At 37.9% G+C, this 27,700-nt stretch overlaps 3 protein-coding genes across 5 annotated transcripts in view; 1 reads left to right on the forward strand and 2 right to left on the reverse strand.

The window, feature by feature from the left end:
* Positions 1-1,264: 1,264 nt before the first annotated feature.
* LOC132117524 (septin-8-A) lies at positions 1,265-17,276 on the reverse strand. Of its 3 annotated transcripts, none has more exons than XM_059526859.1 (10): positions 17,074-17,276; positions 12,281-12,395; positions 11,993-12,188; positions 11,441-11,627; positions 10,178-10,339; positions 9,406-9,502; positions 8,205-8,373; positions 7,471-7,603; positions 6,832-7,001; positions 1,265-1,560 (listed from the first exon to the last, which is right to left on the reverse strand). In XM_059526859.1, the coding sequence occupies exons 1-10, from the start codon at positions 17,101-17,103 to the stop codon at positions 1,395-1,397; spliced, it is 1,425 nt and encodes a 474-aa protein (XP_059382842.1). In that variant the 5' UTR covers positions 17,104-17,276; the 3' UTR covers positions 1,265-1,394. The 3 variants fall into 3 exon arrangements, with proteins under 3 accessions (XP_059382842.1, XP_059382844.1, XP_059382845.1); XM_059526861.1 differs by having other exon boundaries at positions 1,265-1,557; positions 17,074-17,274; XM_059526862.1 differs by lacking the exon at positions 1,265-1,560 and adding an exon at positions 5,483-5,764 and having other exon boundaries at positions 17,074-17,267.
* A 580-nt stretch (positions 17,277-17,856) lies between these two features.
* LOC132116815 (ankyrin repeat domain-containing protein SOWAHA-like) lies at positions 17,857-20,330 on the forward strand. Its single transcript, XM_059525680.1, has one exon. It carries the CDS (start codon positions 17,934-17,936, stop codon positions 19,263-19,265), a length of 1,332 nt encoding a protein of 443 aa, XP_059381663.1. The 5' UTR covers positions 17,857-17,933; the 3' UTR covers positions 19,266-20,330.
* Positions 20,331-22,489: 2,159 nt separating this feature from the next.
* The window catches only part of LOC132116839 (protein Shroom1-like), a 30,090-nt gene continuing 24,879 nt past the window's right edge, over positions 22,490-27,700 (reverse strand). The window contains exons 4-8 of the mRNA XM_059525705.1: positions 26,756-27,193; positions 26,116-26,655; positions 25,052-25,166; positions 24,106-24,378; positions 22,490-23,139 (exon numbers count right to left, since the gene is read on the reverse strand). Of these exons, the coding sequence (XP_059381688.1) occupies positions 22,855-23,139; positions 24,106-24,378; positions 25,052-25,166; positions 26,116-26,655; positions 26,756-27,193 (1,651 nt within the window). The 3' untranslated portion in view covers positions 22,490-22,854. The remainder of the gene's footprint in view (positions 23,140-24,105; positions 24,379-25,051; positions 25,167-26,115; positions 26,656-26,755; positions 27,194-27,700) is intronic.

The following is a 27,700-nucleotide window of genomic DNA, read 5'->3' on the forward strand; positions in this document are numbered from 1 at the left end:
GTATAGTGTATCTTCATACTTTGTCTTTCCTATGTGATGGGGTTCAGTTAAAATGTCTAAAAATATAACTGACGTTCTTTGCACAAAGTGGCATAGATGTTGGCGAGAGGAGCAACAGTTAACAAATGGAGAGCAATTGCTGTTTTGGCACACCACAGACATAAGTCAAGATAGCCATTAGAAATTTAAAGCATGTGAAATGAGACCCTGTTAAAAATACATTTATTATTATTACAATTATAAATAATAATAATAATAATAATCCTGATGCTTAAAAAATCTTAAGTAAATGTAATTAAAATATGGGAGAAACTCATAAAACATGGGTCTTTTTTCACCCCAACTCAAAATGCTACATACATTTTGGATTAAAAAAAAATGATGCCTGTTTTAGGATCATTAAGATTTTTTGTAAGGAAATTCAAATTGAATGTAATTTACCAAAAAAGACTGCATTTATTGGCCGTTTTAGATGTGAAAAAGCATTATAAGTGAACCTTTGGGGAAAATGATAAAAAGTTTTTATTTTTTGTCATATGTTTATGTTAATGTTTTATGGTAATGTTTATTACCAAGATATATTTTGGAATGACACATTTAAATTTTTTCTATGTTTTGTATGTCTTCATTATCATATTATCAAAAAAATCAATTATTAAATTAAGTACATTTACTGATTTAATTTTGTGCTGCTGAATAATAATAATGCCACAATATGTAAAAAAAAAAAAAAAAAAAACCTTGATGATCCTAAAAATGCTTTGTTTTCTTTATGCATATGCATTATATATTTTGAGATGTTTTTGTGAGATCTCCCCATATAGGTCATATTATAGATATCTAGACGTCAATAACACGTTGAATAATTCAATATAATTGCTTGCAAAATGAAAAAATATCTAATAGCATAGAAAAATAAACTTCCTTAAAACTTCCCAAATAAATATCCACAATTTAGAATACTTTAAATGTATCACCAGTCTCAGGGAGAAGTGAACGCTCACACATACAGCCATAGATACAGAGGAAAGTCACACTTCCACAGTAAACATTTAACAATGACCCTGATCATGTCATTCCTATAAATGTAACATGGCTTTATTATTTTCCAAACAGGTGAAGCTAGAAAACATGTGCAGCAATGAAAATACATTTGAAAGAAATTAAAAATGATCGGTTTAATTTCGTTTGATGCCAATTATTTGCCAATTTTGCACACTCATATTTTGCTCTGACTTGAATGGAAAATCAACCAGGGAAACATGGAGACTATTGAAGACGGCCCGCTCTTGCACAGAAAGACCCTGGCCTCTGTCAGTGATTAGGTGGTCTCTGTTGGTTAAGTGGTTGGTTGTTCTCCATCAGTTCCACGGCCTGCTGATGTCCAGGCTTCCTCAGAAGAGACCCTTCCTCCAGGCGTCGCTGTGGACCAGACAGCTGCAGCACTGCATGGCCTGCCACCAGCTCTGGCAGTTCAAGGGCTCCATATTGGCTTTGGCCATCATCACTTTGGAGCTGGAGAAGCTGGCGCCTGATTGGTTCTCTGTTTTTACCGACCTGCTGACGAAAGCACAGGTATTCAAGAACACATCGCTGATCTTACAGCTTTTGGGAGATTGATATGCTTCTTGGAATATTTTGGAAAACTGTTAATGATGCACCAAGAGGTAAAAAAAAAAAAAAAAAGAGTATGTATGTTAATCGCATCCAACATAAAAGTTTGTTTATATATGTGTGCAATGTATATTATATGTAAATACACACAAATGCATGTATATATTTAAGAAAAAGATTATATTAAATATATTTATAATATATATTATGAATATAAAGACATGTAAATATTTTTTACAAATATACTGTATACATATATAATATACACAGAACACACAGGTACATTATGCAAAAAAAAAAAAAAAAAGTTTTATTTTGGATGTGATTAATTGTTTGACAGCACTAATATATTTATTTAAAAAAAAAAAACTGAAAGCAGAATTAAAGCTTATTTTTTTAATGAGAAAAATTCTAAATGAAAATGTTTTTATTTTTTTGTTTCTCAGACAAAATTTTGCACATTTCTTTGTGAAATCTGTGTGCAAGATTACATCCCTACTAATTATTAAACATACCAGAATCTATTTTCATGCTTCTAATCTTTTTTTCTTAAGCTACTAGTATTTATTCCATTAGCTTCTAATACATATTCATTAACTAATAGTGCTTAATCTTTAGATACGGATATATTTTTAAAAGATACTAGTGTTTTAATGTTTTTATTACATGCTAGTAATTCCTACAAAATATTATCACTTATCACACAAATATTATCACTTTATTTTAATCAAACTAGTTCTTTTCTATTAGCTCTCACTATTAGCTAACTGTGACTTAAGGTTGTTGTTAGTTGATGCATGGGGTGGATTGAGGGATCTAAAATATGATCGTACAGAATAAGGCATTAACATGTGTTCTATAAGTATTAATAAACAAGCAATATGTTAGTAATGCATGCATGCGTTGGTTAGATAAAGTTTTACTGTACTAGTTGCATACCAGATACTAGTGTATTTTAAAGGAGTCATACCCTCGTATTACCTTGGATACCTACTGCTGTATTATAGTCTTTCAGGCCCTTCTAAAAAAGAAAATGTGAAAAAAAAAATAAACAGAGCTCCTCAGACCCTTATCTCTGTAGGCATTATTGTCTCGCGAGATCTGATGCGATATTTTGGCTGTCGTGGACGGTCATTATAATAATGCAAATGAGGGGCACGTTGATTGGTTGCAGGAAGGAGGGGGGTTGACACCTCAGGTAATGCTTTAGCATATCATTACAAACTGACATCATGGCGCAAGTTGTGAATGAACGCGACCAGCTTCCCGGCTAGTGTATAAGTATGAGGCGCCGTTTAGGGCTTAAATCAAACTTCATTCACGCACACATATGAAACACGCTTGCATATATACTAAGTACTAGTCACACATACATGTATATGAACTATCTACGCACATAAAGTTACTCATATGAGACGTGAGCACAGCACACACACACAAATATAAGACGTGAGCACACACACACACACACACACAAACTAGACGGGGCCTCATGTAAGCGTTAGGCAATAAATAAACAATAACCGAATTCATGATGATCTCAGTCATTTTTTTTTTTTTGCGAAGTACGTTAGCAGCCATTCCCCATACCTCGAAGCTAATACTCCCGCCAGAGTTGTGCCTGGACGCGTTCATTGAACGATAATTCATGAACTCGTTCATGTTTTGGACTGAACTGAACGTACCGCATTACTGCCTGATAAACGTTACTGTGAAGTCGTTCATTCTGGTGTCTGTGAACGCCACGCTCTCTCAGTTTAACTTCGTTCAGTAGGATGCCAGATTTCTATAAAGCCTTCCAGGCGAAAACCCACCGTAAACCGGCCTTAATATGTAGCGGAAAAAACACCCAATCTGACAACGCCAGACTCTCTTGTTCAAACTAGTTCATCAAAATGAACAAATCTTTTTTCGAGTCATTTCGTTCATTTAAGGCGCTTTAAATGTTACTATTAACTGGCAAATTCCCCGAACACATCAACCTACGCAATCTTGATCATATTCTGAATTAAGAAATCATTATAATGCAGTCAAAAGTCCGTTTTTGCAGTCCGTTTACAGGGAACATAAATAATTACTTCACCTCCAGTCTTTCGTTTATTTGTCTAATGACAGACGCAATAGCATACAATAGCCGCATTAGCAGTTATGCTGTTTGTTACACACAGTAGAGCAATAAAAACACAGTCTTACCGTTTCAATTGCAGACAATTTTGTTGGAATGACGCTTTTCCCGAGCTTCGAGGCCAACTTCGCCTGATATTGCCCCAAATTTGTGAAGGATTTCGGGGTACAATGTTTATCACAAACACGTAACGATAAACCAGTGGAAGGGTTGAAGGAACCACGTCATTAAAAATGAATTTAATCCACTGGTCTCTGATAGCTAGGTCCGTTCTTGGTAGAGAAAACACATTTACATGTTAATTCTGGCAGTCAACCACAGAGCAACTCACGTGTGCACTAGTTCCAGCGTCTTTCTCGACTGAATATGAGGGGGAGAGGGGAAGGGCGAGCTTCCTGCTGCGGTGTCCATATATGGTATATCCTGCCCTGTCTTGACGTCAAGACGGGGAAGAAATCAAAATCTCGTGTTTGAGTGCGCGTGCACGCAGGCTATTTTACAAACCCTGAGGTAAACAAACGCTTCACTTTTAAATATCGGCTTCCCGGCCAGTGTATAATCGTTAGGCAATCATAACATACATTGATTCTCGTGGAAAAGTGAAAATTGTGGGTCATGACTCCTTTAAGGATTAATCTGCTTGTAATAAAATGTTTTCAGACTTTTTTGGCCAAAACTTGGTATGTAAATGTATTTTAGGTTGCATCACTATTAACTGTGCTTTTACAATTTGCTCACTGTGTAATCTTGATATAAAACCCATAAATGTCAAAAAAGGGTCTCTTTTTGAAAGCTTAAAGTCTAAATGTTTCTCACACAAAGCTATTGCGAGGCATTTGAAGACTTCAGCATCACATGGCTCTTTGTCAGTGACATCACTTTAATCCTTTAGTTTTGTGGTGTGTGTCCATGGCATTGATTGCAGGGCTGTGCTGTCTGATGTTTGTCACGTGGATGTGTGCACTGGTTCTAGATGGAGAGCACAGAGCTCGTCTGCTGTAAGGAGACGGTGGACGAGTACCTCCAGCTCTCCTTACACACCAACACCGTCTCCAGCATGCTGCTGTTCAGACGTCACGACTCGCCGGACGAGGATGGAGATGGGAACAGATAGACATGTGCATAGACATGGATGACTTTCATGATGAGGATGTGTCGGTGAAAACAGAAAACCACAGACTGCAGGAAACACAAGAACAGATCTCGTCTTGTCCTCCGTTACGAGTCTCTTCTAGTCAGTAAACTTCGGTGAAAGTCTAGAGCAGTTAAATGATGGCCAAGGCACTTTTAATGAAAACTTTATGCAGCACTTTAACCATATTTGAGATTTCTTTTCTTTTACATGTTTTTATTCCTTTTATATTTTCCCTTTCTTAAGGCAGCCACAGATATCATATTCCTCCTCCTCTGAAATGAAACAAATAAAAACTTCCTTTTCTAACAGGGACTGTTCATTTTATTTGGTAAAAACAGCATTCTTCTGTTTCGGTGTCCTTCGTTGGCAGAACATTTGCCCCTTATGCAAGTGAAGATGGAGCATATGTCCTGTTGTCCTGAACTTTTACAAATGTAACTCTAAGACTGCTTTCTTTAGCCATACTCATGCAGGCTGATATAAGAATAAAATCACACACATGTGCATTAGTTAAGTGTGTCACTGCTGTTAATGAGTTTGGCTCAGATCTTAAACACTAATGTACACTGGTGAGGGAAAGATCAACGTCACAAAATTTGGCCTAAGACAACTGGTCAGATGGTTAGTAACAAAAACTGGTCCCAAAAATAAAATGGGTTTTGATGAGGGGAGGGGCATTCAAAATAAACCCCACCCACCTGAAAGAAAAAAAACAACATGTAGCAACACAAGAACAATATTCAGTCCCCATAATGCATCTCTCTGGCTTCCCGTCAGGCTCTTTGGTCCTTCAACACAATGTCATGAGGAACATGTCAAAAACAAAAGCTGATGCTGCAACGTTAAAACAGGAAAGTCCACGGATGGCCTGCGATGTGCTCATAAATTAACTGAAAGAAAGGAAACAAACACAAAACAAGAAAATGAATCAGAAAATAAAACTAAACTGAAGATGAATGAAACATGCAGACAAACTTATATGAATGGAAGTGTATTAGAAACACAAATATACACACATTGTGATGTATGAAACAAATGAACGTATAATATTGGGTTGGAGTCCCCCCCCCCCCATTACTTTATCACATTCATAAAGAAAAGAACACATTTAGCATATTTTATGGATTATCAGTCACGTTTTTAAAAAATCTGAAACGTGCTGCAACAATATTTCATAGCTATCTACGTGATGCAAATCACATTAAGCACTCGAAACACTCATAATTAGACTGAAAGAGGAACAGAAGTTGGTCCCACTTTATTATTTTAAGGACCAGTTATCACTATTAACTGACTTTTCCTTCAAGACACTTAATTTGATGCTTATTAATAATTAATGAGGTCGTTAGCTTAGCTATAGGGTACACAAGTAATGTGCATGCTACTAAAGAATACGTTTTGATTTAAATGCATTTGTTTAGAATAAATGACGTGTGTCTAACGAAAGCCACCATCATTTATGTTCGTTATACACTAGTGGATTAAGTTCCTCTCGCACAAAACAGAAATGAAAACTGTAAAATGTTTTGTTTTTCTTTTATTTATCAGCGTGTTAACAGCACGTTAACTCATTTTAACTATAATAATAAAATGTGACTTTTTTTGTTTTACTTTTAACAATGCAATGCAGTTTTGACCTGGTGATACTTGGACCGTATTTTCTGGTAAATTAGTGATTATATTGGGTGGATCCATGTCAGGTGCAAACCACAAAATGGATGCTCTGTGAATGCCATAAGTGACCAGAAGATGGGGCTAGAAGAGCCCAGAACTGGCTTCTTTTGAGATCGTCCAATCAGGTGACCAAAAGCCATATGTTTGTGGACACCAAATATCCCTAAATTGTTACATGCTGGATTTTAGCTACTTGTATATGCATATACAGCGGTGACCAAAATGATTATTACACGAGTATTTCCATCATTTAAGTCTGTAAAGAGACGGAAGGATAACTCACTTCTTCTTGTCTTTGTCCTTCTTGAGGGGCTGAGAGAGTGAGAGGGTCTCGGCGGCCATCTTCCTCCGGTTGAAGGCGTTCATCTCCTCCTCCAGCTCCCGTCTCTTCTCCTCCACCTTCCTCTTCTCCTCCTGGTGTATGCGCTTCAGCTGCTCGAACTGCTCATGTAACTGAGGAGAGACACACAGGTAAGAGCTACGCCTGCACTAGCTCCACACTGACCTGCATCTTGTCAGGAGGGACAACTATGTGGCAAGTCACTGGGTTTATTTAAAAGTCAACCGAAGTGAGCAGAAACACTGAAACAGGAAGACAAGTACAGAAGCCCCGCCCCTTTGATGTCAGCTTCAGCATCTATTTATAGCGTAAGGGGCGGGATTCAGATTCTAGAGAGCATTTGATTTGATCGAATCTCTGCTGACATTTGGATGATGTCATCGAAATCATCGATCCACATTGTTGAAGTGATAGACTGTAAGTTGTGAATCTTATAAAATGCAAATTTCATCACGGTTTTGGAGCACACAAGCTTACAGAGGAACTTAAGGCTAAAACTTGAATTTGGATATCATGGGGACTTTATGATGTCTGGTTGGAGATTTTGATAAGTAGAGTAAAAGGTAGTGTGTCAGGACTAACCTCTCTCTCCTTCTCCTTCAGCTCGCCCTCCGTCTCCTTCACTTTGTTCACAAACATCTGCCGCATCTCCTCTTCCTTCTTCTGCAGGTCTCCAAGAAACTCCTTCCTTTTGGCTTCATATGTCTCCTGTAGACTGTAGAGGGGTCATACAGAAAAACTAATTCTATAGATGTGACCCTGGAGCACAAAAGCAGTGTTAAATCTCTGGGGTATTTCTGTAGCAATAGCCAAAAATACATTGTATGGGTCAAAATTTTTTTTTTTCCTTTCTATGCCAAAAATCATTGGGATATTAAGTAAAGATCATGCTCCATGAAGATATTTTCTATATTTCCTAACTTAAATATCTCAAAACTTCATGTTTGATTAGCAATTTGCAGTGCAAAGAATTAATTTGAACAACTTTAAAGATGATTTTCTCAGTATTTAGATTTTTTTACTCCCTCAGATTCCAGATTTTCTAATAGTTGCATCTCAGACAAATATTGTACGATCCTAACAAACCAGACATCAATGGAAAGATGACTTATTCTGCTTCTAGATGATGCAAAAAAGAATTGACACTTAAAACTGGTTTTGCGGTCCAGGGTCACATTTATAATAAAATATCAACAATATAAAATATCATGCGTGTATTTAATTATATTAGTGTCCACACAAACACACAACTGACACAGTACACATGTTCTCACGCAGGGATAAACACATATATTACACGTATAACAGTGCTGCACCTGAAAGGCTGGCAGTCTGGGTCGGTGTCTTTGAAGCCCATCTCTTCTAGTTTGCAGCGTCTGTAGAGCTCGTAGTGTCTGGCGTGAGTCTGTTCTCGCAGATCCTCCATGTTCACTCTGATCAACATCTCCCGCAGCTTTACGAAATCACAGTGACTCTCGTTCTCCACTGCAACACACACCATCACAGTCAACACACACACACAAAACATGCTCGAAACAACTGCAGCGCAGCCAATAATATCAGACCACTTCTTCATCTCTCACTGTTTGATTTACTTTTTTACTGTTAATTACCAAAAATACCAGTAATATGGGTAAGCAGCACTACTGCCCATACGAGTTTAAATATGCATAGTAGATTGTGCAACATTTATTATTGCTTTCTGATTTTTAAAAGATTGGAAATATAGTAACAGCAGCACACACACACACACTCCTTCTAAAATTAATTACACAGAGTAAAAATAACCCATCAATAAATTTGGAAAGTAAATAATTCTGATCAATTTTTTTTATTAATATAAAGAATTTTATTCAAGGTGGTCACATTAAATTGATCAAACGTGACAGTAAGGACATTTATGCTTCCTTTGAAATCTATATTCACTTCATATGTTAAAATATACAACAGTATTCTAAAATGTTTGATATTTTCAACAAAAAAAAAGAAAAAGAAAATAAATTAATATTCAAAGAATCCTGAAAAAAAAAAATAATTAGCAACTGTTTAACACTAATAAAAACCCAACTTATTATTAATACAACCTTACATTAGACTGAAACATGTCACATGATCTTTCCAGAAATCAATTTAAAAAGTATTAATAATCTGCATTTACGTCCACTGAATGCTGCTAGCTGTATTAAGTATTGTCTGAGAATAGAAAATTTGTAAAATATTTAATTTCCATCTGACAATGTTTTAATTCATGCAGCACGAGTCTTTACTTAAACTAGAGGACAAATCAAACGTGACGTGACCTTATCTGTGGCAGAGCTCTCTCTCTCTCATCTGAGGAAACAGTAATTAGCTCCCGTCTAGAGTGGCATTTATCACCGCTTTGATTGATGGGATTGTTTTCACATGAAAGGCATTGTAAAAACAGCCCTGGCCCAGCATCCGCAAGGTTCAGATTAAAGTCCCAGTGTGGCTCCTCGAGACCAAAGCACAGGGATGTTACTGAGAGTGTGACATCACCTTGAACGACCCCCCAGGGATACTGCCTGGCCCTCACCGCCTTGTTCCCCACCTTCACCTCCTCCACGCTGCCCACCACAGCAAAGGGAAGATGGGCCTAGAACAAAGACAACAAGGTGAAAACATGCTAGCTTTGGATTTCCAAGTAGGAGAAAGGGTTAAATAGTTAACCCTTCCAAGCAGTTCTCTCCCTCCTTCTTCTGAATGCAATGAGAGTTTTCCTGCATTTGCTTCAGTAAAATAAAATGTTGTGCTCTATCATTTTATAATCTGAAAAACATGTGAAAAGGACTAACATATGGTCTTCCGCAGCCATGTATTGATTAGTCATAATTCTAATGCCATTTTCATTTGAAAAGTGTTTGTTATCCATCAGGTGACAGAAATCATCATGTTATCTCCATGAATGAAAACGAGAAACGTAGAGCTTCTTTAAAGTGAATTTTACAGCATAGTCTTATAGTTTTTCAAATAAAGTGTTTAAAATGTTACATTTAAAAACTATTTTATTGTCCAGGTCACTGTAGAACATAAAACACAGAACATTTCAGATGATTAAAAGTTAAATATATTCTGGAAAATTTGCTGGAAGTATGAATGAAGGCTCGAATACACGTCTCTCTTCAAAAGACTCGGATTAAACATATAGACATTCAAATCATTTACAATGTATTAGCAATAAGCAGTTTTTACTAAATTAAGAACTAACAACACAAAAAGCGATGAAATACAGACTGAGATCTGGAGCTGAAGTGTCTCTGATGAGACTCACGTTCATAGAGGAGTTGATTTCGGTCACTGCTCCGTCGTCTGTGGGAAACTGGTAGATCTGAACTCCGTTGCTGACCAGCTCGCTCATGATCTTGATCTTGAACTTGTGTAGCTCGCTCTTGGAAATCGTGTCAGCTTTAGCAATAATAGGGATGATGTTCACCTAAGAAGAAATAAAACACATATCATGTCTAGCTTGCAGCTAGATTAGCTGGGCTAGCATGAAACATGCAATCAAAAGATCTTGTGCTAAATATGACACACGCTTTTCCCAGCCTTAATGTGTGTATGTGTTCATGGGGCCCTGGGGCCACATCATTACCAGCCATCTGTGCATCTCCTAAAAAAACACTCTCTCTCATGCTATTACTTTCTGATGAAATGAAAAATTGATTGGCTCCGTTTCCACTGGACAGAGAGAAGCCCCTGTCCTACATTTCCACATATTTGAGGATCATCGATACACCAATCTACAGCAAAACTGACATGTATACACACAAAAACGATCGCAAAAAAAGATGATGACTCATGACTGCAGCTGCAAAAGAAATCTGAGCGTAACAGTCCTACACAACTTCTTATGCATGTTTAATAACAATAATGTAATGTTTTCCATTCACACACAACCTGAATACTGATGAGGATTATGTTTACTGCTAGCAAAGACTTGGCAACACAATTTTATATCGAATGAATCATGACGCAATAACTTTGAAATTCTTTCTTTGTATATTGATTATTTTAAGGTTCAATTATCACTATTAACTGACAGTTAACGCATTTTATCTCAACCAATTCCTAATAATAATAATAATAATAATAATACACACACACTTCTATAATCTTGAATTTTTTTAAATTGTACAATACACAGTTTTTTTTTAAATAAATTATTTTACAAGACTCAACATTTTGATAATATGCAATATTTGGCTTTCCAAAACCTTTTTACGATATTACACATTTTGACAACGTGAGCACTGGCTGAACCATACACACTGATTTTGTGAATTGAGTGAATTTGTGGAAAAAAATAAATAAATTATAATTATGATATACATGTAATTTGCCATCATAATAATATTGTAATTTTATAATCAGCCAATCAGATACAGCTTCAGTCTAGCGGTTTACTGCCATGCTATTAGATGATGTTTGCAGTGAAGTCATAAATCTTCATAATAAAGCTTTTTAAAATTAATTTGGCAAATAAGGGAGTGTCATGCAGCACACTGACTAGTAAACCACAGTGATGTACACTTACCTTGCTGTCCAACTTCTTCATGGTGACTAAGTCCAAGGACTTGAGCGAGTGTCCCGTAGGAGCGATGAAGTAGAGGCAGATGTGGATTCTGGTGTCGTGGTAATTGAATAGAGAACGCTTTATTTTCAGCTCTTCCTGCAGGTAGTTTTCAAACTGTGTGTCGATATAGTCCACAATGGGTTTATAGCTGAAGAAAACAGACCCGTTACAAGAAATCAGATATGCATTCACTTTAAATAAGCATCAATATTTGAGAGAATTTCATATATTTATTATCTCCTCTAATGACATCAAGACATTCAGTGTGAGAACAAGAGCAACGCAGCTGTGGACCATGTTTACACTGCCTGACCTCGACCTTTGACTTCTTGGGCAGTTTTCCCTGCATCCATTGCTTGTAAGTTTTCAGAGCCTGAATGCATTTTTCCCAAAAGACGCAATGTCTGGAACCGTTCCTAAATACTTCTGTCTGTCTGTCTGTCCATCTTTACAGCCAACATTCAGAGTGTGCAAGACAACGATGTTGGTTTGAGCAGAAAGCAGTTTCTGTACCTTTCTTCTTTGTTGATCTGGTCCCCGAAGCCCACCGTGTCGACGATCGTCAGTTTTAGGTGGACGTTGCTCTCTTGCAAGTCGTATGTTCTGGGCCGCAGGTAAACACCGTTTTGGTAATGGCTGGCCTCCTCATTTTCAAACATGGTGTTAAAAAGGGTGTTCATTAATGTCGACTTACCGATGCCCGTCTCACCTGATGTTAAGAGAATGACTGATTAGCATTTTCTCTACAAGATCAGACGTCGAACTAGTGTCGAGTTTAATGGGCTGTTAATAGTTGCTTACCCACACAGAGGATGTTGAAGCAGAAACCCTGAGTCACTGATTTACTGACCAGCTGATCGGGCAGACTGTCAAAGCCAACATGACCGCCAAGGCTGAGGTTTCTCTTTTCTTCATTCTAGGGAGGAATCAGAGATTCTGGACTGAAATAAGGCATAAAGGGCAAGGCAACAAAAAGCTCTGAGTACCGGTCAAGCCAATAAATCAGAAACAATTGTGCCATTTTAAGCTTAGCACTGACTTATAACCATACTTGCCTGGTCAAATGAATAATGCACATTTTGTCTTATAATATAATTCAGAAATGCCATGCATCTATATTGCTAGAACAAAATAATTTTAGCTGACAGACAGACACCACATTATACTCTATTTTAGCCAACATTCTCACTTTCTGGTGGTTTGTATTGGCATCAGCCAAACTCACATTGGTTGACAAATGGGGGCTTGGGTTATATTTATAGCACATTGTGTTATTATAGGAATTTGGCTGATTAAGCTAATATTTATATGCATAATATGAGACATTTTCACCTGGATCAAACAAGCAAAACTTGATTTCCAGGTACTGATTTATTTGACTTAAAGCATGCAATTTTATTTACTGTCAATTGTATTTTTGTTTAAAAAGAGGCCATGTAGTACACCATACCACCATATCTGAACATAAAAACATGCCTCAACAGACAAACTTGACTCCAATATGCATCAATTTTATAATTCATAATGCCTGACAAAAGCAGTTTGAATTGACAACAGCCTTATTTCTGCTCTGGACAGAGTTAATAAAAGTACCAGTAGACGGTAATCAAAGTGAAACTAGCATGGAAGAATCTATGACAGGCATGTAGAAAGTAGCTATGAAATTCCATGCATTTCACATCGACTTTGAACCATGCATCCTTCTACACAATCAGTCTTTTTTAAAGCCTTTCACAAATTAAAATCCTACATTTTAGCACCAAACAAACAAATCTAAAAACCCACTAAAAGGTTTTCATCACACTGATGTGCTCCTCCCCTGTCTGGCTTCGTCTTCTTCCCCAGTGCAGGCACATATTTGGTGAATGATGTCACTGAGACGATCATGGAGCACGCTACTGAGGGAAGCAGCAGTTCTGCTGGTCTTACACGCATCAAGCACTAAAGGAGTTCTGACTGAAAAACCTACACTGATCCGCGTGTCATTAAAAGGGAGCTGCAGCATTAGGTGAAGGGGAAATGGCTGAAAGCGTTTATGGAAAACATGCAGTCTGGAGGGAGGAGGAAAATAACTTGAACAATGCCCTTATAGGGGCTGATAGCAAATGCCCCCGCCGTAAGGAAACATTTCCCCTCAGAGGGCAGTAGATCGAGAGGAAAGGGTGCAGTGTTTGGGCCACACAACTTTATTTTCTCAAGCCGCCCTCAGAGTGACAGGCCTGTGCATACTTACTGAACACTGAGAGCTGTGTGCAACTCCAGGAACATTCCATGCGTTACTCCCCATCCAAAAACAATCACGCCAAACATCACAGACTTACATTCTTCTTTAAAAGAGATATTTTGATTAACATTCTGGATGCAGTTTTCAATTTTTAAGCTTCTTAACAGTTCAATAAATTAAAGGGGTCATATGATGCTTTTTAAAAGAGCATTATTTGGTGTATTTGGTATAATAGAATACGTTGACATGCTTTAATGTCAAGAAACACATTATTTTTCAAATACTGTACAGTATAGTAGGTCCTGTACACCCTGTCTCTCTCAAACACATCATTTTCTACAAAGCCCCTCCTTCTGACAAGAGCAGTTTGCTCTGATTGGCTGACTGACCTAGTGCATTGTGATTGGCCGAACACCGCAAGCACTCATCAGAAATGTAACGCCCCTTTCCATAATCGCGAGCTTCATCTTTCAAAATAAATTTAAAGTCAGTTAATAATGTCCTTAGCTTTACCATCAGTTCAAACAGAGTAAAGAGGAACAGAGTCATGACAGATACAGTGATGAAGCTCGTATGTGTTTGCAGTAACAAGACATGGACAGACGGTCTCTCTCTCTCTCTTGGTCTCTTTCTCTCTCTCCCTCTCTCTCTCTCTCACACACACACACGACGCGCAAAACTCTGCATTTGAACATTCAATAGCCAATACTTAAACTAATAACAAAACACACTTACAGTACCTGATTCAGAAGCTCAGATTGTCAGAATGAGCTCCTCTCCTAGGTTCACGAAACAGTTGTCCGTAAAATGTGTTGCTGTTCTGTTGTAAGTAATCTTAAAGATTCCTAAATGCATCTACTTCGAAAGAACAAATAGTGCTTTTTCTTTGTCCTAGATACACACACATCTCCCTGACATGACTGCTTCAACACTAACTGTGTTACTGAAAACAGACTTCTTTCTTTGCGTCAACATTTGGGCGGCATTACGCAAATATTTCCACAGAGTGACGTAGACATGTGGGGGTGTGTTTAAACGAGGCGTTTTAGGGGGCGTGGTCTTAACTTTGATAAAGAATATCTCTTTGGATTTAAGACTTTAGTCTTTGCAACTTTACAGATCTGCTTTATGCACCACGAGCTTGTAACACCCAAAGAGAAAGGAAAAATTGAAATTGCATCATATAACCAATTTAATAATGACCACTGCTTCATCTGTATCTAGATTTGGAAAATTACCAGGTTGAACAATTTCTCTAGGCAAACTACAGTAGTTATGAATTTCCATCATTTGGACCAGCAGCTAATAAGAAGATGATTTAAAACTATAACTCTGCAGGAAACAGTGACGCCACCCAACGGAGAATCTCTAACAGAGTCTAGGACAACACAGATTGTTCAGGGCAGATGGGTGCTCAGAATGACAGGGGAGAACAGCCAAATTGGGACGGCTCCATTCTCACCCCCTACATACACCTGAATATGTGCACGACAAGACTGCTGGCATCCCATCTGATATGGAAGGAGGAGGGGCCGACGTGGAGAAGAATGCAGATGGTCTAGATTTGGTCCCAGTATGGCATCTGCCCTAAACAACAAAGCAGACTGGGTTTTATCTGCCTTTCCTATACAAGATCTTCAAGAAACTGTGTGCACAAGCACAGCTGACTGTGTAGTTGCATTTACGTTTTGTATGTAATATGCATAAATTACCGTACAAACACATTTGTTCTTGCCAAAAAGGGTCCTCTATCATTTGAATCATGTGATGTTGGTGTTTATTATTATCAGTGGCATCCAAGCACGAACATGATGTTGACTCATCGCAAAACGCATATAGCTTTACATAACTGTAACTACATCAGCCCTGCCCTGAAACTAGAGTATGATACAATAAATGAAATTAACGTTAAACAGGACCGTCTTGTTCCAAAAAAAAAAGGGAGATTAAAAGGCAGAGTTCACCCAGAAATGTAAATTCTCTCATTATTAACTAAGATCTATGGTACCTATGAAAGTCATCAGAATGTTATGAGGGCGTGTAAATGATGACAGAATTGTAATTTTTGGGTGAACTGTCCCTTAAAGCTTTTTTTGCCCATTATGTAATTAGAATTAAAATTGACCCATCACCACGGCTCAATGCAGATGATCAATATGGCACCTAAAAACACACAAACCTCTATTCAAAAGGCATTGACTGTTAGATCACTTATATTAACTCACATATTGTTAAAACAATGCTTGCATTCAAGCATTCTAAGTATAACAGAGACTTTTAAGGCAACGCACCATGTTTCACTTCCACAAGACACACACAAACTATTATCTACCCTTCACAACAGACTATAAACAGCTATAGTTACCCTTCTCAAACACAAACTAGCTGCCCTCGAATCCAAAGGACTTCCTCAAAATGAGGAGTAGCTGAGCTTTCCCAGGCATCCATCCTGAACAAACGGTGATAGATCAGTACTCATGACACATCTTCATTAATGTCACTCAAAACACAAAGTTTATAAATCAGTTTAAATTCCCTAGAGGCTTCAAAGGTAGCATCGACCAGCCTGGTTTTTTTGTTGACCAAGGAAGTCTTGTTTAAGGACATTATTAAGAAAGCCTGCTGGTGACAGCAGATAAGCAGCATCCAAAACAAAGGTCTTTTCATCACGATGGCTTCTCCTTTCATTTTAGACTGACTGAAATCTCACTGTGTTCTTGTAAACTTCTTAACCTTCACACCATCAACCACAATCTCGGCTACTCCAAACAGCCCACAGTTTGACTGTAGGACCATTATATATCACCTTATCCTCTCTTTATCTGTGATCTTAAACTGAAGGGCCACATGCTGGCCCCAAACTCTACCCAAACTGCTGTGAGGATGAAGACGGCTCTTCACTGTGTTAACATTAGTGATGTTTCAGTTGGGATTTGGGTGCAGCAGTTAAACACTAAAGATGTCAACAAAGTGGTAAATGAGTGAACATGTTGCCTTCAAAAGCAATCATGTGCTGAAATTCTCCAGTAGTAACCCCAAATCTGTTATTGTGGGTTGTAAATAAAGAGATGATCACAAGTAACATTCAAGACACGTTTTTCGTTCATCAACAACGTAGTAATGCATTTTAAGGTTAAAATAAGCTCATTGAGACCGACAGTAAACATTTACATACACACAGTAAAGCCGGTAAATACACTGTGTTAATTGCACTACTGTCAATGTAGCGTAAGTATAGCTAGAGTCCGTTGGGCTAAGCTACGTGCTAGTCTCAATTCATAACAGAAAACCTGCAACGACTGTCTCTATATCTGAGGGAAAACAGGTCTCTGGGAGTAAGGACTGACTGGAAAAGGGTAACGTTACTTACAGAAAATATGTCTACATCCGTGGCCGCCATAATGAGGAATGTACGTGTTTAGAAAAGGCTGAAAGGGAGCTGCCTGCCTGCCCTCGTCTCTCTGACCGTCCGCTGACACACACACACTGTGGTCGAGATGGAGTTTACAAACCGTACTATGGTGAAGACCGTGTTTAAGAATTTAAATGACGCAATGGGACGCTCTGTGCTGATTGGCTGAAAGGCCGTACTGAAGCATTCTAGCACGCCCAGAGCCGTTAGGTTTCCAACGGCCTCTTGAATATTAAATAGGTGACGTCACTAGACAGCTCAGAATGATCGCGAAGCAGGTTGAGACGATATAATTAATATTCATGAGATACAATTTCGCCATCCTAGTATTCGTAATTTCACAAAAGCATCAGCTCAGTATGGCTTCTTCCTGGAACCTCCCACTGACTTCAGGAAAGTCTTTTAAGACACGGCTTCTTAATAAATAAATATGCAAGTAGTTATCAGTCATGACTTCAAAGCGTTTAATAACAAGCATAATGTTCGTTCAAACACAGCAGCATGGGAGAGTACAGGCAATTTAATCCAGCATCGTTTTGGGAATTATTATGACTATGATTTTATTTTCAATTATTTGATAATTACTAGCTCAGCTGAACACCTTTATCCTTAAAAAATGATGCTAAAATAAGCAAAATATTTAAATTAAGAATCGTTTTAAAACTTTTGCACAGCTCCGCCCCCATCCACGTCTTACTTCTTCTTTCTTTTATTTGTTTATTAGGCTCTACGCGTTGCTGCATTCATTCCGGAAGACAGGTAAGGGCGTGGCGACAGTCCAGGTGTCCAGTCTGTTAATATTTCAGACGAAATAAGAAATGGCTTTGACTCAAGAGGCGATTTTAAACACTCTTTTAGAAGGCAAAGGAAAGGTAAAACACTCAGAGTTGCTGAACAAGTTCCAAGAGCCACTGAACTGCAGTGATCCAGCGGAGAAGAAACAGAACCGAGATCTCTTCAAAACCTTTGTGAACAACATTGCAGTCGTGAAAGAATTCCAGGACGCCAAGTATATTGTCCTTAAGAAAGTGTACAATCATTTACTACTAGAAGCCTCAAACGATGAAAATGCACCAAGAGAAGATTGCGGTCGAGATGGATCGCATCCAGAAGAAGATGAGAAGGAAGAATCCACACATTCCCAAAATGCAGAAGAAGGTAGGAAGTCTGAACAGAACGCAGTGAGCAGATCTCCGTCGAAGGCTTCAGACGGCAGCGCAGAACGCTCTCAAATAGAGATAGCATTGGAAAGAAGCAAGAATGTGGACTTTAAACCTAAACAGTCTTTACATTTCACCGTCCCGCTGAAGCCTGACCCCGATTTCTCAGGAGCCGCCAAGAAAGAAGCAAGCACATACAAACCCTGTGCTCTACCTTTACGAATGCCCCAAATAGACTTGGGTCGTCATAACAAGAAGCCTTCCACTGAGAGCTTGGGAGAAGAGCTTCAGTCCTCGCCTCAGTGTAAGAGGAGAACAGACAGCGTGGTCAGCGCTGGAGCCTCGCCACAGTCACAGAGACACTTCAAGACCCCTAAACAAGCGGATGAGCCCAAGGACTCGCACCATTTCCCACTTGATCGCGTAGAGCACAAGTGGCTGGTGAAGTCTGCGGCTGGACAGTGGAATCAAGTATACGGCATGCTGTTAAAAGACACCCAGCTTGCAGAGAAGAAGGACTTCATGTCTGGGTTCACGGCTCTACACTGGGCTGTCAAGTGTGGAAACCTTGACATGGTGTGTAGGATTATTGAGGTGTCTAGAAAGAGCGATCATGGGGTGGATGTCAATGAAAAGTCCAATGGTGGATACACACCGCTTCACATCGCTGCCATCCACGATCAGCGCTCTTTGATTGACCTTCTAGTCCGTATATACGGTGCCAGTGGGAACATAAGAGACAACTGTGGTAAGAAACCCTACCACTACCTGCGCAACGGGGTGTCCAGAGAGCTGAGGGAGCTTCTCGGAGACCCGAAAGCTGTCGACCCGGAGGTGCATCATCAGGCCAGGGATGAGTGTGATGCACGGAAACACTCTATAGGTCACCTGTTCCTCGCTCATCCAGTGGGGCTTAAGAAAAAGAACAAGGGGAGAAACCAGTTCATCTCCGTCAGTGACGACGGCAGAGAGAGAGGGATGAGCCAGTGATGCAGAAACAGAGGCTGCTATCCGAGGTCTTCCCATAACTGAGACCAAATGTGGATTATGAGATTGATTTGGAGGCAATATTTGTGACCCTGGAGCACAAAAACAGTCATAAGTAGCAATAGTTGACAATACATTGTACGGGTTAAAATGATAGATTTTTCTTTTACGCCAAAAATCATTAGGATATTAAGTAAAGATCGTGCTCCGATGAAGGTATTTTGTAAATTTTTCTACCGTAAATATATAAAAACTTAATTTTTGATTAGTGATATGCATTGCTAAGAATTCATTTCATTTCAACTCTAAAGATGATTGTTTTTTATTATTTAGATTTTTTTGCACCCTCAGATTCCAGATTTTCAAATAGTTGCATCTCAGCCAAATATTGTCCTTCTAACACACTATCAATGTAAAGAAATGTAAAAAAAATAATAAAAAAGACCCTTATGACTGGTTTTGTGATAGGGTCAGGTTTGTGATCTAAATGAATCAGCCTTTATCTGAGATTCTAGAAGAATTATGTACTTCCAAAGACTTCTTTTAAAGTTAATTTTTAATACGAACGACGATATACCCTGCCGTTCAAAATGCTTTTAAAATAAATGAATACTTTAATTTTCAGCAGGAACACTTTAAGTTGATCAGAAGTGACAGTAAAGAGATGTATGCTACGAAAGATTTCTGTTTCATGTAAATGTTGTATTTTTGGACTTTCTGTTCATTGAAGAATCCTAAAACAGAAATGTATTGCAGTTTGCACAAAACTGTTTGTCAACTTTGATAATAATCAGAAATGTTACTTGAACAGCAAATCAGAATATTATTCTGATTTCTGAAGATCATGTGACACTGAAGACTGGAGTAATGATGCTGAAAATACAGCTTTGATTCAGGGGAATAAATGTCATTTTACGATATATTCACATAGAAAATTGTTATTTTAAATTAGAGTAATATTTCCCAATATTACTGTATTTTTAATCAACTAAATGAAGCTATGGTGAGCAGAAAAATACTTCAGAAACATTGAAAATCTCACCAAATGGTGGTGCACTATACAGTATGTGAATCAATGTTTTTTGACCCCTCCAGATTTAAATGTAGCAATTAATGATGATTATAAATCATGAGGTTATTATGAAGGCTATTAGTATTATGGTGTAGGGAGCATGACTCAATTGGGAGCGTCCTAATTGTTCTTTTCTGGCTGTCAAGGCGTCACATGTTTGCACACGTTCAATTAGGTGTTGTGTCAAACTGGGCAAAATTTTAGAGAATATTTCTGTAATTAATATAGATGTTAACTATCTGAACACATTCAGTTCATGTTTTATACTGATCAACATGCTCATTTTTACTCAATAATAATGCTCATACCATCCCTAAACAATAAATACATTTTCTTATTCAAAAAATGTCTTCATATACAAAGATGAATGAATTGGACTTTTATGTAGTTTATGTCTTGTATAAATGAGAGATTGTTTCTTGAGCCAGCGATGAATAAGAACAGATTCAGACTCCCGTGAGCTGGTTAGATGCGGTTAGTCTTGCTGTACATGTGTGCTTGCTTTTAGAGGTCAGCCTCGCATTGCTGATCTGAGATCAGTAGTGGTTAATAAAGAAAGCCACACTTTAGATTGAGGAAAGGAAACCGGAGCTGGGAGTTTAAGCCAGCATGGGCCCTCGTGGATGACAAGATAGAATGTGAACAGTTTCGCTTACAGCTGCATCTCTTCTCGTTCCCACGATGCAGTGGATAAAAAAACTCTGGAGTCAGAGACCTTGTGCCCTTGAGACGGGACACATGTTCCTCCCGGCGCATTCATTAGAGGAGAATAAAATGCCAGGCTTTACTCTCAGAACATTACTGTATTGCTACAGCCGAGAGCTTAAAGATGGATGACCTTTGAGAAGTTATATATATATATATATATATATTGGTGGCCAAAATGATTAGAACATTAGTATTTCCAGCAGCTAAAAATAGTTAAGTCAGATATTTCCATCTGTGTTAGTAGGAAATATCAGTTTACATTTCCAAACATTGATTTTGCCATTAATTGTAATAATCCAGTGAGATTTTTGGATTTTTGTTTGCCTCACACGGAGATGTGATCTGATCGTCATCAGTCTGTCTGGAGTGACATGAAGAAACAGAACAAACTGAGACAGACTCGATTCAGAAGAACTGTGTCTCCGAGATGCTTCAAGAAACCTCCTGCAAAGCTCCTCAGAAACTTTGAGACACAGAGGATGTTTACACCAAAGTTTGATTTCATGTAGTTAACAGAAATTAATTAATAAAGAAAATCTATTCATGACCAGTATCACTTATACCAGTACTGCTTCTGATAAATGCATTTCTCTCCACAATTTTAGCCATTAATTATAACATTTCAACATCACAGTATAATTGAAAGCCATTATTTTTTACATTTAATAGGCTTTAGAAAATAACATCTTTTCATTTTGTGAACTTAAAACGATCTTCACATAAAGCATAAAGTGTATAAACTATAAATGGAATATTAATGTTTATTTAAGTGAATTAGAGAGCGAATGCTATTGAAGAGCATTCATTCACCTTTCTAAAACATCTAACCAGAGTTCAGGGAAGGTGCTGTTAGCTGCTTATTGCTCAGAAACCGCAGGACTATATATTCACCGGCTGAACGGAGGAAGGATTTATTATTTATTTGCAAGGCAGTGCTGCACTGATATTACTTAAATGATCATAACCCTGTTCTCCAGTGTATTAAACTTCTGCAATTAATTCAGACCAATGCATATGAAAAATATTCAAATGTTTCAAATAGACAGTACTTTTTTTTTTTTTTTGCTGTCTTGCGAGAAATGCAAATCTTTTTCCAATTATTATTAATAATACATGCATTACTATTATTAATAGAACATTGGTTTCTTCTAGTCTATCATATTGCCATGGTTGCTGTTTTATGAAAGCAATAAGAAAATTACAGTGACTTTATCACAGGTTGCATGTCAGTAACTTCAGCTGCTGGGGGTAACATATAGTAACTAATATTTGAAAATAATAATTTTCTTATATTAAAATGACCAAACAAACAAGCTCAGCCTGGTTGAGAAAAAGTAATGTAACACAATTAGTTACCTTTTTTTTTTTTAAGAAAGTAATGCAACATTGTAATGCATTACTTTCCCCAACGCTGCCAATGATGGCAGATAAATAACAGAGACTCAAGTCGTTTCACCAGACACGTCTTTAAAGAGATTCTTCAAAAGTACTTGATCATTAAATACACATCCGACATAATAGTGGCAAGTGAAATTACAGGACAGAAGGGCATCAATGAAACAACAAAGCCCTGAAATTATTACAAATGAACATTTAGGATGCATTACAATATCCAAGTGGATGGTTCCTAATGAGAATGTGCAGTTTATTATCAAAGGTGCTTCTTTCTTCCGTTTTTGGTCTTGATTTTAGATTGTCATTCATCTACTTGAAGCTCTCGTTAAAACCTTCCTGGGCTCTTAAATAAAGCTTTCGAAAGTCAGGATAACACGATTCACAAATATCGAATGAACCCTTGCATCACAGTCACTTTCAGGCGTTACAGAGCCATGTGCAGGAGTCTGATGGAGGTAAACTGCAGAGTAAGGCCTCGAGCTGCTCCTCTCCTAAACGCCGTTTCTCTTCCAGGTCTTTCTGACGGATGAGTAGAGAGGCCTTGGTCTGAATGAAGCGCCGGTACTCCTGCAGCTGTGTGTCCGTCAGCTGTTTGGAGAGGAAGGTGGAGACCACGCGCTCCCGTCGGTCCAGGTTGTCCTTTAAGTCTTTGGCGTCCTCCCTCTGCTTGCACAGGAGATGGTAGCGGCTGTCCAGAGATTGCTGTGGATCGAGGAAAGTTGAGAGGATCACAATTCTGCTCATGTGTAACCCTAATAATAAGGGTCAATTTTCTGAAGTTCTGAGACTTATACTTCATCTAGAAGCTGAATAAATCATCTCTCCATTGATGTATGGCTTGTTATGATCTGATAATATTTATCTGAGATGCAACTATTTGAAAATCTGGAATCTGAGCAAGCAAAAAAAAATCTAAATATTGAGAAAATCATCTTTAAAGTTGTTCAAATGAAGTTCTTAGGTATGCATATTTCTAATCAAAAAAAAGTTTTGATATATTTACTGTAGGAAATGTACAAAATATCTTCATGGAACATGATCTTTACTTAATACACTAATGATTTTTGGCATAAAAGAAAAATGTATCATTTCGACCCATACAATGTTTTTTTTGAATGTAAAGCACAATCTTTACATTCTTTACAAAATATTTTTTCAGTGAAAAAAATGGCCACTAGATGGCCCCAAAGATCTGACTGGAGCAAATGTACTGAAAAAAAGCTAATTTTCTTCTTTATGCATTTAGATATAATATATACATTAACACCAAAAAGGCACAATATAATTCAGATGGATTTTGACTGGACATGTGTTTACTGGCCTTCAGCCGGTCATCTTTCTATGATGCAATAATTCCTGTCATCATTATTATTGTTACAGTTGTTGTGTGAATCCGTTTTTAAAACAGGAGTGAGCAACAGAAACAGTTCCTACAAATATAATTCTAGTAAAGTTATAAGCTACACTGCAGCTCAATAGTTCGCCGTCAAAAAGATTTTAAAATGTTTTTTAAAGAAGTCAAAGGCTGCAATGACTTCTTTGTCTGTTTTGCAATGGAAAATACTCATTGTATTGTGCATCTCGTTTATGGCATCAATCTTTTTTTTTAAAAGACTGTCGCTCTCAAAGCAACTTGAGCAGTCTTTATGGCCTGATTCAGACACTCACTCTCTCCTCCGTGTCCATGCTGTCGTCTGCAGTGCTGAGGGCGTTCTGCACACGGGCCAGACGGGCCGACAGACACAGCAGCAGACTGACCACACGCTCCAGGTCCTCTATAAACTGTGTGTAGCGCTCCAGCTCGGCTGACACACAGCTGTCTCGTACCAGAGCCTCCAGAGCATGGCCTCGCTCTGCGTTCACCTTCTCCTCGCTCTGGACGCCGGAGCGCACTTCCTCCAGACACTTCAAGTGCTCCTCTATGTGTGCCATCAGCCGCCTCTGTATGTGAGCAGATGCAAAGAGGAACCGCAGACACAGAGATAGGTTTATTTGGGATAGCAGATACTGTACACATAAGCTTCCAGAATGCAATGTAAGAGTGCAGGTTTCTAAAGTAAAAATCCCATGCATTTTCCCCACAGACCTTTATAAATCTTTCAGGAAAGATCTGCGAGGTAAAGATACATGCTTATCTAGAATCGAATCTGTAACTGTGGAAAAAGTGGAGTTTAGGACATATGCTTAACTGTTTTATTTCCTATCTGGGTTTATGTATATGCTTTATTTTTTTTAAGATTTATAGTTTATTTCATTTCAAAAGGCACAGTTACTTTCATAGCTATTCAAAGATTTGATTTCAAAAACATTATCATAGCTATACAATGGTTTCTTGATAAAAGATGTGCTAAAGTTTGATTTTGCGGCGGATGTGCTTTGAAATTAATTTATTATAATCTTAGTTCAAGTGAAGGATTTTGAAAGTCTGACAGTAATCAGCATTGAGCTTTAAATGTTTCAAATTGGAAAACATATTAGAAATAAAAAAATCTGTTTTATTAATAAAGTTAAAACTTATTACATTTTAAATTGGGTAACTTGTAACCTATTACATTTCTAAAGTAACCTTCCCAAAACTATATACATATTCTATGTTTTCAAGTAATAAGAGTACCTTTTTATCGATGATATCGGTGTTGCTCAGGACATGGTTCTGGTTTGAGAGAACAGACTGATTGTTCACAGATGAAGGAAGGTTCAGTGGTTTCTCATCTACTGGCATCTCAGCGCTTTAGAAACAAAAACAAATATGAAAAATAAACATGCAGCAGAAAATGTCATTTTAAAACTGATTTGAGTGAAATATGAAGAGCTCTGTATCAATCTCAAAATGTTCCAAATTCAATTCAAGTTTATTTGTGAAGCGCTTTTCACGATACGAATCAATGCAAAGCAACTTTACAGAAAATTATGTTTTTACAATTTGTTTAGTAGTGGCTTTTCAGTGTTGACAGTGATGTCAAATGATGCACAAATACAATTATCGTGCTTCACAAACACACAGCAGACTCCAGTCCAGTTTTAATATGCTAATAATGCAATAAACATTAAACAAATATTACAAAATACAGTTTTTGGAAGTGAGAAAAAACAGCCAGTTACATTTTACAGATTTTTGATCAGGTTTAAGAACAGAATCATTTATTTTAAGCCCTTTGTAGTGCACGATCCAAACTTAAATTTTTATAATTCATGACTGAAAAGATTTTGTAACATGATATTGATTTACCATTTTCATGGTAATACAATGTCTGATTTTAAAATGGGTTTTAAAGGATGAATTTTGAGATTTTAAGTTTTCAGTTGATTTCTGATGATTTCTAAAATGTGATAGAGAAAAAGGCAATGAAGAAGTCTTTTTTTAAACAAAGGTCAAAACTCCTGTTAAAATGTAGATTTTTGAGGGTGCACTCTTGTCATAAATTAATCTATTACTTTTCCTACATCATTTTTAACAAAAAACATTGGTAAAATATATATTTGGGAGACTTAGACCTTTCCAACGATATATTGTTTGTCAAGATTAGATTAGATTTAATTGTAATATAGTGAAGTAAATATAGGCGTCCCATATACGGGACGGGGTGACAGTTAAAGGGTTAATTATATGCACATTTAAAACATAGGAAAGGACTAGATGCTTTTGTTGTGTGTATTTAACAGATGTGCAGTAGTCACCTGTGAGCAGCATCTTCTGGGTTAGTAACCTTCTGCTCCTGTTTGTTCCTGTAGTGCTCCTCCATTAGAAAAGTATCCTCAGACAACAGCTGCTCCATCAGCATCAGTGCTGTCTTCCTATTGGTTATGGGGTAAAGAATGCGAGCTAACGATTGGTCAGCTGTGACCACGTCCCGAACCAGCACCTCCCACTCCAGTTTGTTCGCTGGACAGCTCCCTTCCATCACAACAGGGCCGTCTTCCTTCTTCACGTTCCCGTCTTGTTCCCTATTAAGTGCAGGTGCCAAGCTGGACTCGGTTTCCTGAATGCCAGGAAGTGTTGTGATAGACATGGTTTTGTTCTTATCAGATGGGCTACACGGTGCATTCTGGGGTTCAGCAGAAGATGCCGTTTCAGTAGATGGCCAATAGTTTGCCTCCGATTCATTTATCACAGAAGCTGAGATCCACAGACTGGGATCTGTCGTGACTCCGTGACCGAGAGAAACCTCTTGATTAGAGAGAGATGTCTCACTCTTATCTTGAGGACAAGGTTGCTTGCTGTAATATATTAAAATAAACATCATATTAAAAGGATACTTTCAATACAGCCACACATACACACATCAAGTATGCTCATCAGCAATGGATTCAGATATACCTGACTTCCAGCCTGCAGTGACTGGGCATCGGCAGAGCCATGTCTTCTTTATTTTTTCGTCCATTGTGTAAAGCTGTATGGATTTCTTCATCACCAGATGACACATGCTTTATGAAAGGGGTTAGGAGTGGGTTGTCAGGGCCTGCTCGAGAGATATCCATGTGTTCTCCAGAGCTGTGAATCCTCCTATGTGTGCGTCTTCCTTCAGCAAGAAATGCCATCGTTCTCCTCTCTGTACCAGGCATGACCTGTCTGTCCTGCACTTGATCAAGCTGCTCTGAACTTTTACTGAGAACCTCAGGTCTTGTGACCCTGGATACACCAAGCTCTTCCATAGATTTCCCTCTTGAAGCTCTGACTTGTATGTGCCGCTCATCAGGGACAGATGCTGTGTGACTCTGATGGACTACTGTGTCTTCCTCTATTTTCCTTTGAACACTGAAAAATAATTCAAGGGTTTCTGTTCAGTAAAATGAAGAACTAAAATGTCTTATTGTATATCTTTAGTTAAGCTTGATAACATTCAATTTGTGGTTAATAACTGGATAACTTTCCTGAGGTAAATGCAAAGTGCCGTATTGATCACAAGCTGTTTTATTCGCAGTTGAAACACTTGTGCTCTATTTATACACATGCCTTCTGACGTTCATTCATGTTTATTTCACAATATAACATATTAAGAGTGCTCTGATGACTTGTGATCCGTGCTAATGCTTGATCTGTCCTGACACTTTTAAGATCATCAATACAGCATTTATTGTTTAAATTTGTGATAAAAAGTACATTATTTGAGAGCTGAGACTAAAGTAAAAAAAGGACCTGGCAACACTGACTTGAACTACAGGGGTCAAATACTCCCTGCGTTAAAATCTTAATTTTTGACCCCTTACCTGTCACCCACCATTTTTGGCATGGAGATTAAAATGACATACCCAAAATAAAAAG

The sequence above is a fragment of the Carassius carassius genome, chromosome 36, assembly GCF_963082965.1.
Source record: "Carassius carassius chromosome 36, fCarCar2.1, whole genome shotgun sequence".
In the NCBI taxonomy this organism is placed as follows: domain Eukaryota; kingdom Metazoa; phylum Chordata; class Actinopteri; order Cypriniformes; family Cyprinidae; genus Carassius; species Carassius carassius.

Bases quoted from the DNA above. Each gene is read 5' to 3' on its own strand.
- LOC132117524 (XM_059526859.1), bottom strand. From the start codon at position 17,103: ATGGCGGCCACGGATGTAGACATATTTTCT. The intron at 10,340-11,440 runs GTAAGTGTACAT...ATTTCTTCTTAG, and splicing joins TGAAGAAGTTGGACAGCAAG to GTGAACATCATCCCTATTAT. The intron at 9,503-10,177 runs GTGAGTCTCATC...TCTTTGTTCTAG, and splicing joins AAATCAACTCCTCTATGAAC to GCCCATCTTCCCTTTGCTGT.
- LOC132116815 (XM_059525680.1), top strand. From the start codon at position 17,934: ATGGCTTTGACTCAAGAGGCGATTTTAAACACTCTTTTAGAAGGCAAA.